This window comes from Rhinopithecus bieti, unplaced genomic scaffold (assembly GCF_001698545.2).
Source record: "Rhinopithecus bieti isolate Rb0 unplaced genomic scaffold, ASM169854v2 scaffold_33066, whole genome shotgun sequence".
Classification (NCBI taxonomy): domain Eukaryota; kingdom Metazoa; phylum Chordata; class Mammalia; order Primates; family Cercopithecidae; genus Rhinopithecus; species Rhinopithecus bieti.
Window position 1 is genome coordinate 1,569,737 of NW_016814098.1, and position 15,437 is coordinate 1,585,173.

Consider the following 15,437-nt stretch of genomic DNA (forward strand, 5'->3'; position numbering starts at 1 on the left):
AAAAAAAAAAAAAAAAGGCCGGACGCCGTGGCTCACACCTGTAATCCCAGCACTTTGGGAGACTGAGGTGGGCGGATCACAAGGTCAGGAGATTGAGACCATCCTGGCCAACAGGGTGAAATTCCATCTCTACTAAAAATACAAAAAAATTAGCTGGTGGCACGTGACTATAATCCTAGCTACTCAGGAGGCTGAGGCAGGAGAATCGCTTGAACCTGGGAAGCGGAGGTTGCAGTGAGCCAAGTTCTTGCCACTGTACTCCAGCCTGGTGACAAGGCAAGACTCCGTCTAAAAAAAAAAAAAACCACTTAATATGAAATAACTCCCATTAACTGATCATGAAATTTTGCCCTCTTTCAGATTAAGATGAAGGACACTTCAGTCACATGTTTTCTGTGGCAATATAACTAGTCTGGATAATTTTTATTAAATCATAGAATATACAGTCAGGAAACACTACAGCTATATTTAGCTGTTAGTTATCTCAATAAGCTACTTAATTTACTGGCAGACCAAAACAGGCATACTAAGCATTTTTAATTTTATCAATTAAAAAAAGTCTTCAGTTGTTCAAGTTTCACATATATTCATAAAATTTTTAACTCGGGGGCACAGTTTACATAATTTATTGAGTGTTCTCCCTATAAAATATAAATTAACTTTTCCAAAAACATTCCTCAAAGATACTATAAACAAAAGAAATAAGGGTATATTTTATAACAGAAGAGTGTAATATAATAGATGACCATTATGGTAAAAACTAAGGTGCCATAAAAAAATTTGGCCCAACTATGAACTTCAGAGCCTATGAATTTTTATGTTGAATACATTTGGCTATATTGCTAAGTGAGAAAAGGAGGAAAGTAATACCAAAATTATTGTGATCACCAATTTATAAAATCATCATTATTTTAAAGCTAACTGTAAGACTTCAAATGTTTAGAAAACAGTAATTTGTGGGTACCAATTGCATCTTACTACGTAACTGTAAAAGGCACTCTTTGGTGCCCAGGCCAGTATTTTGAATACACTGCCAAGACATTTGCACTCCCTAGCTCTGACAATTCAAATACATAGGATTTTATCTATTTTACATTCCTGTTTGATAGAAATTTGAGGCAAATTTTACCCACACAGCCTGAAAAATACCTTGAAAGCAAACCTCAGTCTTCTGCATCTTCCAACTGATTCCTTTACAAACTCTGCACACATACAACTTAAGCCTCTGCTCAGGCTTGTGATACCATGCACACTGCCCACAAAGAAGAAATTAATTGAAAATAAAAGCCACAACTCTGTGTACTATTTAAACTGAATATCCAATTATAAATTGGTACATTGAAGTGTCTAAATAAGATGTTTTTAGCAATCTTGTTAAAAAAATTATTGGGCAAAATATATCTTAATTTTAAAACACCCCAAGATTTTAAAAAACACTTGTACTATACAACTTATAGTAACCTTGAAATTGGTTTATAAGGTTTTAATCAAGGTATTTACATACCAAGTAATGTAAAGCAAAAAACAAAACAAAACAAAAAAAAACCAAAACTAATTCCCAGTGACATTTTAGAACATACTAATGCATCAAAGATTTGTATGAAATTAAAATTAAGGCTTTTCTGCACAATTTGTGTAATTTTAATTTTACATAGTAGCCAACCTTGGAAATGTCAGTCAACATTCTGATCAATCCACTGCATTCAATGCAGTGGAGTGTGTTAAGTGTTACTTCAAATAATTACATTGCTGCTACTTCTATGTTGAAGCATGCTTTTAAACACTGTAGTTATTGAATATTTACAATGTGTATCATTTAAACTTCATGTAAAAGCACAAGTATGACTGTCTGACTTTAATACAAACACCATACTTGGAATTTCCCCCCAAAATGAAATGTAATATACTACAATTTTAATAATCGACACTTTTGGAAGTTTTAAAATATGTTTAACGTGGACCACCGACATTTGCTCAAGTAACTCAAACAATGCTGTTCCTTTTAGGGTGCAAAACTTCAGTCTGGCTTCAGTTTCTTTAGGCATAGAGAAAGAAAATATTTCCTCCAAAGCGACTCCAAAATCACGCATTTCTTCTGAATATCACACTTTTCTCTGCTGACTTCAAATGTGGTCCACCTCAGGGAAGGGGAGGGGAGTATCAGGATTCAAGATGAACTTATATGTGATTCCCAGGTTTTCACGATCCTCCCTTTTTTGCTCTTTTAAAACACAGTGAGTTAAAATACTGAACAGCAAGATAAAATGGAATAGTATCTAAGAATCAAAATGTATTAGCCATTTTCCTATTATATCAAAATTTGTAGTCAGAATTGTCTTTATTGACTTTATTTTAGTTTTGTACACAAAGAAAATCATGTTCATATCCATCATGAACAAAACTTAAAAGGCAGAACTAGAAGACATGTGTCCTTCACCAAAGCAAATCTGTGCTAAAGGTTCCAAACATTTCAATTTTAAAATAAATATTTTCATTTTCCGATGTCTACTTTCATGTCTTCAAAGTGTCACAGGAAATCGAAGCCTATCATGAATTACAATTTTTTTTAAGAGTCCCGGCTCACTGTGTTTGGTAACTTGCCATACCATATCCAGCTTGGTTAGGAGGAGGTATTACAGGGGAGGAGCTTGTCCTTGGGGAGGCTGAGCACCAAATCCACCCATCCAAGCAGCAGAAGGTGATTGACTTGGAAGGAAAAAAAAAAATCTTCAGCAAACACAAGAAAGAAAAAATCACATACGTATTTACACAAAATCAAGCAGAGCCTAATCACAGAATAGAAAACCAGAAATCAACACACCTACAACAAATAGATAGATCAAAGAAATACATGATATATATGCAGAATACATATTCCAGTATTAGTCTTCGATATTTTAAGATAACCACAACTTAGCACAATGATGTCTAAGGAGTATCTGCAAACTAATTTTTTAAAATTGTGAATGATTCAACACATCATCTATTACATAACAAATTTTAAAATACAAGTTCATGTTGGAAAGACTCTCAAAGGAAGAAATCAGAAAATAAAGATATGGGCTGGCCCTGGGTGGGGAATTACAAAGGAGGAACCCACTCTTATCAACAAAAGAAAAAAAAAAAAAAGGCAGTTACTTTGTATCACACAAACCTCAGATTTCTCACACGTACCACATAGGCATAAAACCATCAAACTTCTGCATATACCTGGACAAAGATCTTTCACATGCAAAATAAATAAAAGTGTATCAGAAATGTAAATCAAATTCTACCAACTGCTTACAGGGATCATAGGACACACTAAATGTTATCCCAATCCCTCCTTTCCACCTAGGTAATGAGAAGTAATTCCTTAGCCTCATAAATCATATTTTGTTAGATTTGTTTCTATAATGCTCATAATGCCAAATAGCTCAAAGTATATAATTAAAATAGATTCTCCTTAGGAAACCACACTTTTATTTTGTCAGAACCATATGTTTCTATACTGGAAAACCCAAACAACTTACTCTACTCCAAATCCTTGTTGATTCCATGGTTGCCCGTATACTCCGTAAGGCGGTACTTGCCACCCATTTGCCATATATTGTCCATACTGTTGTGGGTTTCCATACACTTGGCTCCATTGGCCCCACTGACTATAGTCGACCTAGGAAAAGCAAATTATTGTTTCAGGGAACACGTAAGAAACACCGTATATGAAGAAAGAGTGGGAGACAAGGAAGAGAAAACTAAGTAAGCACCCTTATGTGAATAGGACTCTGTTATTTATCATTGTCTAAGTTTATTGGGGTGGTGACACCTGTGAAAAGAAAGTATTAAGATTCAGTTAATACCGCAAATAATCAATTTTGAAATACAATCAACTGAAAGTAGCTATATGCTTTATTTTACTGTTTATTTTACAGAGTTTCCAAAGCTTTTATGTGATATGTAAGATGGAAACTTAAAAGTGCTATGAAAATCGAATTACCTGTTGGAAGTTTTAGTCATATCAGGAGATTCTTTACCCCAATAGCATTTAACCACATGTCCTTCAATCGTAGTACCGTTCACCGAAACAATGGCATGGGCTGCACTTTCATGGGTTGAAAATCTAAGAAAGAAAATGATAGGTTTTGTCTTTTATTTTTTAAGAACCTAACACAGTAAGTAACATGGAGACTCATCAGTTTATACTTGCAAGTTGGTACTTTTTTCTAAATATATTAGGTAGGTAGCTTAAACTTCTATATTGCAAAGAAGCACTAAAATAACAGACACTGATACCCTGGGGAACGTAAGTGAAAGGAATGAATCAAATGTATGAGTAATAATGATATTTCAAGTAGAGTGTTACCTGACAAATGAATAGCCCTTTTCTGGGAAAACTCTTATTTCCATAATTTGTCCAAATGGTGAGAATGTCTGTCTCATAAGCTGATCTATAAAACAAAACATACAAATAAAACATGGCTGATGTGTATCATGAAATTCATAAGAATAGTGATGAAGCTCCTCAGAGGTGATTAGAAAACCAAACATTGTACCTGTTAACCCAGACGCAATTCCTCCACAGTACACAGTACAATTTTTTGGACTTGACTGGTTTACTACATCTTCAAATCTCAACTGCTTAGTGTTGTCTGTATGCAGAAACAAAACAAAACGTTGACTGTTATATGGTACTATAAAACTATCTTTTGTTAATTACTATATACTATTAAGATATGCCTCAGGCCGGGCGCAGTGGCTCACGCCTGTAATCCCAGCACTCTGGGAGGCTGAGGTGGGCGGATCACATGAGGTCAGGAGTTCGACACCAGCCTGGCCATCATGACGAAACCCTGTCTCTACTAAAATTCAAAATTAAGGCAGGGTGCAGTGGCTCACACCTATAATCCCAGCACTTTGGGAGACTGAGGTGGGTGGATCACGAGGTCAGGAGCTCGAGACCAGCCTGACCAATACGGTGAAACCCTATCTCTACTAAAATACAAAATTGGCTGGGTGTGGTGGCACACCCCTGTGATCCCAGCCACTCAGGAGGCTGAGGCAGGAGAATCACTTGAACCTGGGAGGCAAAGGCTGCAGTGAACCGAGATCACACCACTGCACTCCAGCCTGGGTGACAGAGTGAGACTCTGCCTTAAAAAAANAGGTATTTACATACCAAGTAATGTAAAGCAAAAAACAAAACAAAACAAAAAAAAACCAAAACTAATTCCCAGTGACATTTTAGAACATACTAATGCATCAAAGATTTGTATGAAATTAAAATTAAGGCTTTTTCTGCACAATTTGTGTAATTTTAATTTTACATAGTAGCCAACCTTGGAAATGTCAGTCAACATTCTGATCAATCCACTGCATTCAATGCAGTGGAGTGTGTTAAGTGTTACTTCAAATAATTACATTGCTGCTACTTCTATGTTGAAGCATGCTTTTTAAACACTGTAGTTATTGAATATTTACAATGTGTATCATTTAAACTTCATGTAAAAGCACAAGTATGACTGTCTGACTTTAATACAAACACCATACTTGGAATTTCCCCCCAAAATGAAATGTAATATACTACAATTTTAATAATCGACACTTTTGGAAGTTTTAAAAATATGTTTAACGTGGACCACCGACATTTGCTCAAGTAACTCAAACAATGCTGTTCCTTTTTAGGGTGCAAAACTTCAGTCTGGCTTCAGTTTCTTTAGGCATAGAGAAAGAAAATATTTCCTCCAAAGCGACTCCAAAATCACGCATTTCTTCTGAATATCACACTTTTTCTCTGCTGACTTCAAATGTGGTCCACCTCAGGGAAGGGGAGGGGAGTATCAGGATTCAAGATGAACTTATATGTGATTCCCAGGTTTTCACGATCCTCCCTTTTTTGCTCTTTTAAAAACACAGTGAGTTAAAATACTGAACAGCAAGATAAAAATGGAATAGTATCTAAGAATCAAAATGTATTAGCCATTTTTCCTATTATATCAAAATTTGTAGTCAGAATTGTCTTTATTGACTTTATTTTAGTTTTTGTACACAAAGAAAAATCATGTTCATATCCATCATGAACAAAAACTTAAAAAGGCAGAACTAGAAGACATGTGTCCTTCACCAAAGCAAATCTGTGCTAAAGGTTCCAAACATTTCAATTTTTAAAATAAATATTTTCATTTTCCGATGTCTACTTTCATGTCTTCAAAGTGTCACAGGAAATCGAAGCCTATCATGAATTACAATTTTTTTTAAGAGTCCCGGCTCACTGTGTTTGGTAACTTGCCATACCATATCCAGCTTGGTTAGGAGGAGGTATTACAGGGGGAGGAGCTTGTCCTTGGGGAGGCTGAGCACCAAATCCACCCATCCAAGCAGCAGAAGGTGATTGACTTGGAAGGAAAAAAAAAAATCTTCAGCAAACACAAGAAAGAAAAAATCACATACGTATTTACACAAAAATCAAGCAGAGCCTAATCACAGAATAGAAAACCAGAAATCAACACACCTACAACAAATAGATAGATCAAAGAAATACATGATATATATGCAGAATACATATTCCAGTATTAGTCTTCGATATTTTTAAGATAACCACAACTTAGCACAATGATGTCTAAGGAGTATCTGCAAACTAATTTTTTAAAAATTGTGAATGATTCAACACATCATCTATTACATAACAAATTTTAAAAATACAAGTTCATGTTGGAAAGACTCTCAAAGGAAGAAATCAGAAAATAAAGATATGGGCTGGCCCTGGGTGGGGGAATTACAAAGGAGGAACCCACTCTTATCAACAAAAAGAAAAAAAAAAAAAAAGGCAGTTACTTTGTATCACACAAACCTCAGATTTCTCACACGTACCACATAGGCATAAAACCATCAAACTTCTGCATATACCTGGACAAAGATCTTTCACATGCAAAAATAAATAAAAGTGTATCAGAAATGTAAATCAAATTCTACCAACTGCTTACAGGGATCATAGGACACACTAAATGTTATCCCAATCCCTCCTTTCCACCTAGGTAATGAGAAGTAATTCCTTAGCCTCATAAATCATATTTTGTTAGATTTGTTTCTATAATGCTCATAATGCCAAATAGCTCAAAGTATATAATTAAAATAGATTCTCCTTAGGAAACCACACTTTTATTTTGTCAGAACCATATGTTTCTATACTGGAAAAACCCAAACAACTTACTCTACTCCAAATCCTTGTTGATTCCATGGTTGCCCGTATACTCCGTAAGGCGGTACTTGCCACCCATTTGCCATATATTGTCCATACTGTTGTGGGTTTCCATACACTTGGCTCCATTGGCCCCACTGACTATAGTCGACCTAGGAAAAAGCAAATTATTGTTTCAGGGAACACGTAAGAAACACCGTATATGAAGAAAGAGTGGGAGACAAGGAAGAGAAAAACTAAGTAAGCACCCTTATGTGAATAGGACTCTGTTATTTATCATTGTCTAAGTTTATTGGGGTGGTGACACCTGTGAAAAGAAAGTATTAAGATTCAGTTAATACCGCAAATAATCAATTTTGAAATACAATCAACTGAAAGTAGCTATATGCTTTATTTTACTGTTTATTTTACAGAGTTTCCAAAGCTTTTTATGTGATATGTAAGATGGAAACTTAAAAAGTGCTATGAAAAATCGAATTACCTGTTGGAAGTTTTTAGTCATATCAGGAGATTCTTTACCCCAATAGCATTTAACCACATGTCCTTCAATCGTAGTACCGTTCACCGAAACAATGGCATGGGCTGCACTTTCATGGGTTGAAAATCTAAGAAAGAAAAATGATAGGTTTTGTCTTTTATTTTTTAAGAACCTAACACAGTAAGTAACATGGAGACTCATCAGTTTATACTTGCAAGTTGGTACTTTTTTCTAAATATATTAGGTAGGTAGCTTAAACTTCTATATTGCAAAGAAGCACTAAAATAACAGACACTGATACCCTGGGGAACGTAAGTGAAAGGAATGAATCAAATGTATGAGTAATAATGATATTTCAAGTAGAGTGTTACCTGACAAATGAATAGCCCTTTTCTGGGAAAACTCTTATTTCCATAATTTGTCCAAATGGTGAGAATGTCTGTCTCATAAGCTGATCTATAAAACAAAACATACAAATAAAACATGGCTGATGTGTATCATGAAATTCATAAGAATAGTGATGAAGCTCCTCAGAGGTGATTAGAAAACCAAACATTGTACCTGTTAACCCAGACGCAATTCCTCCACAGTACACAGTACAATTTTTTGGACTTGACTGGTTTACTACATCTTCAAATCTCAACTGCTTAGTGTTGTCTGTATGCAGAAACAAAACAAAAACGTTGACTGTTATATGGTACTATAAAACTATCTTTTGTTAATTACTATATACTATTAAGATATGCCTCAGGCCGGGCGCAGTGGCTCACGCCTGTAATCCCAGCACTCTGGGAGGCTGAGGTGGGCGGATCACATGAGGTCAGGAGTTCGACACCAGCCTGGCCATCATGACGAAACCCTGTCTCTACTAAAAATTCAAAAATTAAGGCAGGGTGCAGTGGCTCACACCTATAATCCCAGCACTTTGGGAGACTGAGGTGGGTGGATCACGAGGTCAGGAGCTCGAGACCAGCCTGACCAATACGGTGAAACCCTATCTCTACTAAAATACAAAATTGGCTGGGTGTGGTGGCACACCCCTGTGATCCCAGCCACTCAGGAGGCTGAGGCAGGAGAATCACTTGAACCTGGGAGGCAAAGGCTGCAGTGAACCGAGATCACACCACTGCACTCCAGCCTGGGTGACAGAGTGAGACTCTGCCTTAAAAAAAAAAAAAAAAAAAAAAAAAAAAAAAAAAAAAAAAAGATATACCTCAATGGGAGGAGAAAATATAATTTTTATTGATGCTATGATTTGACACAGACTTGATCTATAAAATCAGGTGATTCACAGCTCCAAAAATACTTATATCATAGCCCAACTATTTTCAGATAACGAAATAAAAAGTGAAATAATTAATGTCTTGCAACACTAATTAAATACTAAGTGCAGCCTGGACAACATAACCAGACCCTGTCTCTATTAAAAATTTAAAAATTAGCTGGGCATGGTGGCACGGCCCTGTAGTCCCAGTTACTCAGGAGACTGAGGTGAAAGGATCACTTATACCCAGGAGTTTCAGGCCACAGTGAGCCAAGATCACACCACCACACTCCAGTCTGGGCAACAGAGCCAGATCCTGTCTCTTAAATAAATAAATCAGAAATTGAGACGAGATGAATACATGATACATGATTTTGTGAAGAATCTATAATTTTAACACACACAGTGGATATATCTTACTTTCTTGTGTACTTTTAGGTGCAGGTGGTTTACGTGTGGCCCAGTTGGTTCGGATTTGACGACCACCCAACCACTGACCTCCCATATGCACAATCGCATTTTCTGCATCCTATGGATAAAAAAGAAAGAAAGCACAATCACAAAGAAAATAGTGATAAATAAGAGTACGATTAAATAAAGCATCGGCACTGCTGGATCCAAAACAAATCAGTAGATGAATTCACTAAACATCCTAAACAAAACAAAACTGAACTATTACCAACTAGAAAATGATTTGAACTTGAGTGATTCAATCTAAGCTAAAACAGATACTCTGGCCCTTTATCTTACCACTTCAATAAAATGTAGATGACCTGTAATCCCAGCACTTTGGGAGGCCAAGGCAGGAGGATCACTTGAGGTCAGGAGTTTGAGGCTAGCCTGGCCAACACAAGTGAAACCATGTCTCTACTAAAAATATAAAAATTAGCTGGGTTTAGTGGCACATGCCTGTAATCCCAGCTACTCGGGAGGCTGAGGCAGCAGAATTGCTTGAACGCGGGAGGCGGAGGTTGCAGTGGGCTGAGATGGCGCCACTGGACTCCAGCCTGGGCAACAGAGTGAGACTATCTCAACAAAAAAAAAAAGGTGATTTAAGTTATTGAAACTGCTTTAAAATCAAAGCCCACTCTATTATTTAATGTTACAGTTAACGCAAATGCTTACTTTGGTACCTCTTTTACAAAGAATATATACAAAAATCAAGATGAATTGCTTAAATTTTTATTTATATAATTTGCTGTAGTCACTAATATCCCAGTCATATGAGAGTATCAATAATAATTTAAAAGGAAGAGTTAAAACTAAGATTTTCACGGTTAAAACTGAATATAATTTACCTACTCTCTGAATTCTCAGGTTAGCTCATCTGTCCTAGACTTGGGCTTTACTTCTAAATCCATCTGACCTTTACCAATGTACAAACACAATTTTAAAATCTTCCTTATAGTATAATCATTCTTTTCTAGCTATTTATTTTCAGTTTATGAAAGAATGAAATTATACTCTATTATTTAAACATACATAACATTACATAAAAGTTGTGTTTGCAGTTAACATTCAAGTATACTCAAGTTTCAGATGCAATACATTAAGTAACTAATGACTAAATTTAGTATTAAAAAATAGAAATTGAAATGGAAGAACGTACCAGTTTGTTATAAAAAGATACAAAACCATAGCCTTTGGATTTTCCAGTTGCCATGTCTTTAACTACCCGGGCATCCCTGTGAAAAGAAGCACAGCTAAATGAGGGAAGTAAGAGCCACCCTCAAAATAAAAACTAAAAGGAACCACACACACTGTATTGTGAGCATTTTTAAAATAAAATTCCAGTTAGCCCTAATTAACTACAACCATTCCTGAACTCTCCCTAATGCTTCTTTACCTGTTAGAAAAAAGCAGTAGGACAAAAACATGTAATAAACATGCAACCTAATCAAATAGCCTGTGCTTTCTAAACTAAATGCTCAAATTTGAAGATTAATAGGAACAACAGTTTCCCTTTCTAATACTCTATTTACTAGTGTCCTCTAAGGTTTACTGATTCTATAAATTACTGTAACAATACTAACTACTTTACCATGCAATCTCTAAATAGTTAAATGTCTTCTGCCTAGTGATACAAAATATATGAAATATTAAAAAATTGAAAAAGAGGAAAAAATAGGAATTAAAAGGCATACATGGCCTGTTAACAGATTTCTTTATTTTTCTTGGTCAATTCTCTACCATCATTTTGGAGTTTGGGCAGCTGTAAATTTTGAAAAATTGACATTTTCAGAAATTTAAGAAAGGAGAATAAAAAACTAACAACAATGCTAAGCACACCAGTACGAAAACAACAAATTTACACAGAAATTTTAGTGAGTAAGTTAAATGATTGGAAATATAGAACTCCACTGAATATAGAATGTTAAAATGTAAATACTAAAATATGTATATATAAATAATGTATAATAAGAATAAATAGAAATGAGAAAAAAAATCTACAACTGAGTTCCAGTGTGCACAGTTCCTTGCAGTTAGCCTTCAAGATCCTGTCCATTCTTATGAGCAATTCTGCAAAATAACCAGAATGCTATTACTTTTAATTGTGACTTGGACTTAAGAAAAACTGCAGGTCTCAGGTATAAATAAAGATTGAAAAACAGCAACCTGTATTATTTTATATTGATTTTAAAATAGTACTACTTACCACATTTAGATTAAAAGCAAAGCAAATATCAAAACAGAAAGTTAAGAATTAAATCTTTTAAAGAAATTAAATCTATAGAACAACAAATTGAATAGAGAAAATATTGTTGTTCTTAGTTGAAACACTTTCCTGTAAAGTAGTACTAAGATGTTTAATTTAAATCTACAGGAAATATACAAAATAAACTGATTTTAATCAGAAAGATAAATTATGATAAACATTTTCTACAATTCATAATCATTTTTAGTTTTCCAATATATTTTTTTACCAAGTAACAACAGTAAAATCTGAGCGTAAATGTTGTTAAAAATCAAACCACATTTGCCTCTTAACTAGTAGAATCAAATATCACTAACAAAAAACATCTAATTAAACCCACATTTATGACTCATACATTGAAACATTTTAATAGTGTAACAGTACTTTTCACTTACAGCTAAAATATCAAAAACACATTTATCATAATAAAACATGAACATTTCCAATTTAATCACAATATATTCAAGGATTTACCTACTCTCCCATTTATAAATTCCTCCTATAAAAGTTATTGAACTCTTACACAGTATAAATCACATTTACTTTTGATTAACTCATTATCCTAAACCACCAAATTTTGAAAACACATGACAAAAAAGCTGGACTTTATAAGTTTTACCATTCAAACATCTGCTTCAAAGATAACAAACAGAATCACTTAAATTTTTTTAACATATTATACACAGGATTAGATGAAAACGAGACCCCAAGACACTGAAATGACATTAACATTTTCAACAACATCCACTACTCAAAACAAACCAAAATAAATAAATAAAAAATAACAAAACAAAACAAAACCATACTAACTAGAGAAAGAAAACCTTAATTCAATTACAAGTTAATCATATACAATTCTGCCTATCACAACTGAGTGTAGTACTGATTATGATACTTACGATATTTTACCAAAGGGGGCAAATGCTGATTTGATATCTTCTGTTGTAATTTCTGGACTCAAATCCCCAACAAACACATGGAAGTGATCTGAAATCAGAGCATTTGGTAATCAAATACTTAAGAAGTCAGCCACTAAAACCTTTTTAAGGCAGCTCTAGAGGAGGGAAAAAAAAAACCCTATTTAAGCTGGTAATGCTTCCTGGATAATTTCAGAACTCTTCCACAGTAAAATGCAGCAGGAGTACTTACTGGAAGTATCTTTTTTCTGGCTACTTGGTGTGGTTGCCCAGTTTACTTTGACCTCCTAAAAATAAAGATTATATTTAATAAAATTATTAGGCATGTCATGAGTTAGAACACTTACCACTTATCAAATCATTTATCAAGCAGGGCTATTTTTGTAAAAGCACTAAGCTGAATAAAGCAAAACCATCACTCAGCAGCCGAGTATCTGTTCAAAAATTTGCCTAGAAAAAATACAAACTAGTTTGACATGCAAATATATGTACTCATAAGGTGCCATCATCCTATTATCTTACCTTTCCCAAAATTTTTCTCCCATTCATAGCAGCTAATGCAGCAGCTGCATCTCTGTGTTCATAAAATTCCACAAAGCAATATGGGTCATTGCTTGTATGCTGCAAAACAGAAAATCCAACAGAAGAGTTGACCCTTCTGCTATCGGGTTGCTGAGAAGAAAATCCAGGAAAAAACATTACTGATAGCTAGGAATGTACAAGGTGAGACTGCATAAGCTTATGAAAGCCTAACACTTTTAAAATAAGATTTAAAGCTAAACCTGACTTTGCACCTCAGAATACTACTGAACTCAAACGGAACTACAAAAGCAGTTGTAGAATCACGAGCATCAGTATTAAATGAAAATAAAGAATTCTGGTGAAGTCTGTTAAACATAAAATAGAAGCTTATATTAAACCAAACAAAACCTCAAACTCAGATCTGATGAGGACCACTCCTTACCATTGCTTTCCTTCTCCAACATTATTTTTAAAATATGTTCTACTTATGCATCATAATCCTCTATAAGTGGTATCCCAGGATACAGAAATACAGAATGAACCAACTTTATAAACTACTCCTGATCAAAATTAGGATCAATACTACAAATGATGGAATTCTATACTGCTACAAAGACTGAATTTTATTGATTTCTTTTCTGGATATGGAAAGAATGAAAATAAAAACAGGAAAATTTAAGCTTTACAACCAGCGACTGAAATGAATTCCCTACCTTCCAAAATAGTCTAATGTACTGAAGATTCTATATACTTTGAATTTGGTTTTCCAAAGATCAGAGAAACAACAGCAGTGATCAAGAAAAGAGGTTCTGAAAATGTATCTGAATAAAATATTCCAAGACAAAGCTACAATTTTACATAATAAAAACACCATATAAAAAATCTATATTAAATATATTCTGCAACCCTATGCTTGACAGTAGTTACCTAAAACACATTTATAAAGATGTGAAGAAAGTAGTACTACCTAAGCTATAGCAACATTCTCACCTGACAACCAAACTGGTAACGAATTTCTATGAAACTGCAACCCATACTGAAGAGCTGCACAACTGTACAAGTATATATTTTTACGTAAGGCTACAAACAGTTATCATTATTCAACGTAAAATGCCCTATAAGAATAATATTTAAAATGTGGAATTCTAGTTGGACTTACAAGGGATAAATATACCAGATAAAATAAAGATCTTTTCAACAACCACAGTTTTTCATTCCAGGAAAGTTTTAGAAGAAAAATCCAAAATAAGACGTCTAAACAATAGTGGCAAAGGAACCAGAGGGCATTTCCTTGAGGGAAAAAAAGGGGATCGTTAATACTGACAACAAAACTATGGGCTCTCATACAAAGTCCTACTGTTGTAGCCACGTGGATGCTGTTCTTAAGAGGTAAAGAAAGGAAATGGGGGAAGACTTCAAATTGAAGCACACATGTAAATCCTTCTTGTAAAAGAGTTATTACATTCACCATAAATATTCACTGAAGAAAGGGCATCAAAATAAGTAAGAGGCTAAAATTGTGCCAGTTGAGTTTTCCTTTCACTCCTATCTCTTTGCCCCATGATCTCTAAGGAAAACACTGACAATCACAGCAAAACATACAGGGGTCCAATGGTAGATCTATGACAATCCCATGCACTTTAGGAAACTAGTCTACCCGTGAATACCAATTTCAAATCTATCTAATAGCAGGCCAGCTCCCAATCAACATATGCACGTGCATGTACATATACACATATACTCACTGATATCACATATTTTATATATTCACATCACACTGCATTTCACCTAATTTAAGACACCACTTATTTCTAAGTCACATCCCAACTATCAGAGATATTAAAACTCTAAAAAAATTTGACTTAGAATCAATAATATATATTTGTATTATATAAGGAAAGCTAAAATCTATGATAACAACATCTAAAGTAAAAAAAATCATAAAACTATGGGGGAAAAAGGATTTCTCACATACTGAAATGAAATTTATGAAAGAAAACTAAATAGCTGCTAGATACTCTGTATTAGAGTTTATACCCTTTGGAAGCTTCTTATTTACACCACCAAGTGACATCCTAAAAATCAATTATGGGTTGGGCGCAGTGGCTCACACCTGCTGAGGCAGCTGGATGACTTGAGGTCAGGAGTTCGAGACCAGCCTGACCAACACAGTGAGACCCCATCTCTACCAAAAATTCCAAAAATCAGCCGGGTTTGGTGGTGGATGTCTATAATCCCAGCTACTCAGGAGGCTGAGGCAGGAGAATCATTTGAACCTGGAAGGCAGAGGTTGCAGTGAGCCAAGATTGTGCCATTGTACTCCAGCCTGGGCGACAGAGCCAGACTCTGTCTCCAAAAAAAAAAAACAGGCCGGGCGCAGTGGCTCA

General features: G+C 34.8%; 1 protein-coding gene and 1 pseudogene across 6 annotated transcripts in view; both read right to left on the bottom strand.

Moving 5' to 3' along the window:
• Positions 1 to 2,480: 2,480 nt before the first annotated feature.
• Positions 2,481 to 5,624, bottom strand: LOC108513847 (nucleolysin TIAR-like; annotated as a pseudogene).
• The window catches only part of LOC108513857 (nucleolysin TIAR), a 27,248-nt gene continuing 17,086 nt past the window's right edge, over positions 5,276 to 15,437 (bottom strand). For 3 of the 6 annotated variants that reach the window (XM_017849771.1, XM_017849772.1, XM_017849775.1), the window contains 10 exons: positions 13,051 to 13,200; positions 12,761 to 12,815; positions 12,511 to 12,598; positions 10,526 to 10,601; positions 9,337 to 9,445; positions 8,214 to 8,309; positions 8,024 to 8,108; positions 7,656 to 7,779; positions 7,187 to 7,326; positions 5,276 to 6,371 (listed from right to left, as the gene is read on the bottom strand). In XM_017849771.1, the coding sequence (XP_017705260.1) occupies positions 6,245 to 6,371; positions 7,187 to 7,326; positions 7,656 to 7,779; positions 8,024 to 8,108; positions 8,214 to 8,309; positions 9,337 to 9,445; positions 10,526 to 10,601; positions 12,511 to 12,598; positions 12,761 to 12,815; positions 13,051 to 13,200 (1,050 nt within the window). In that variant the 3' untranslated portion in view covers positions 5,276 to 6,244. Of the gene's footprint in view, positions 6,372 to 7,186; positions 7,327 to 7,655; positions 7,780 to 8,023; positions 8,109 to 8,213; positions 8,310 to 9,336; positions 9,446 to 10,525; positions 10,602 to 11,060; positions 11,129 to 12,510; positions 12,599 to 12,760; positions 12,816 to 13,050; positions 13,201 to 15,437 lie in introns of all 6 variants that reach the window. The other 3 variants (XM_017849773.1, XM_017849774.1, XM_017849776.1) reach the window with 2 other exon arrangements.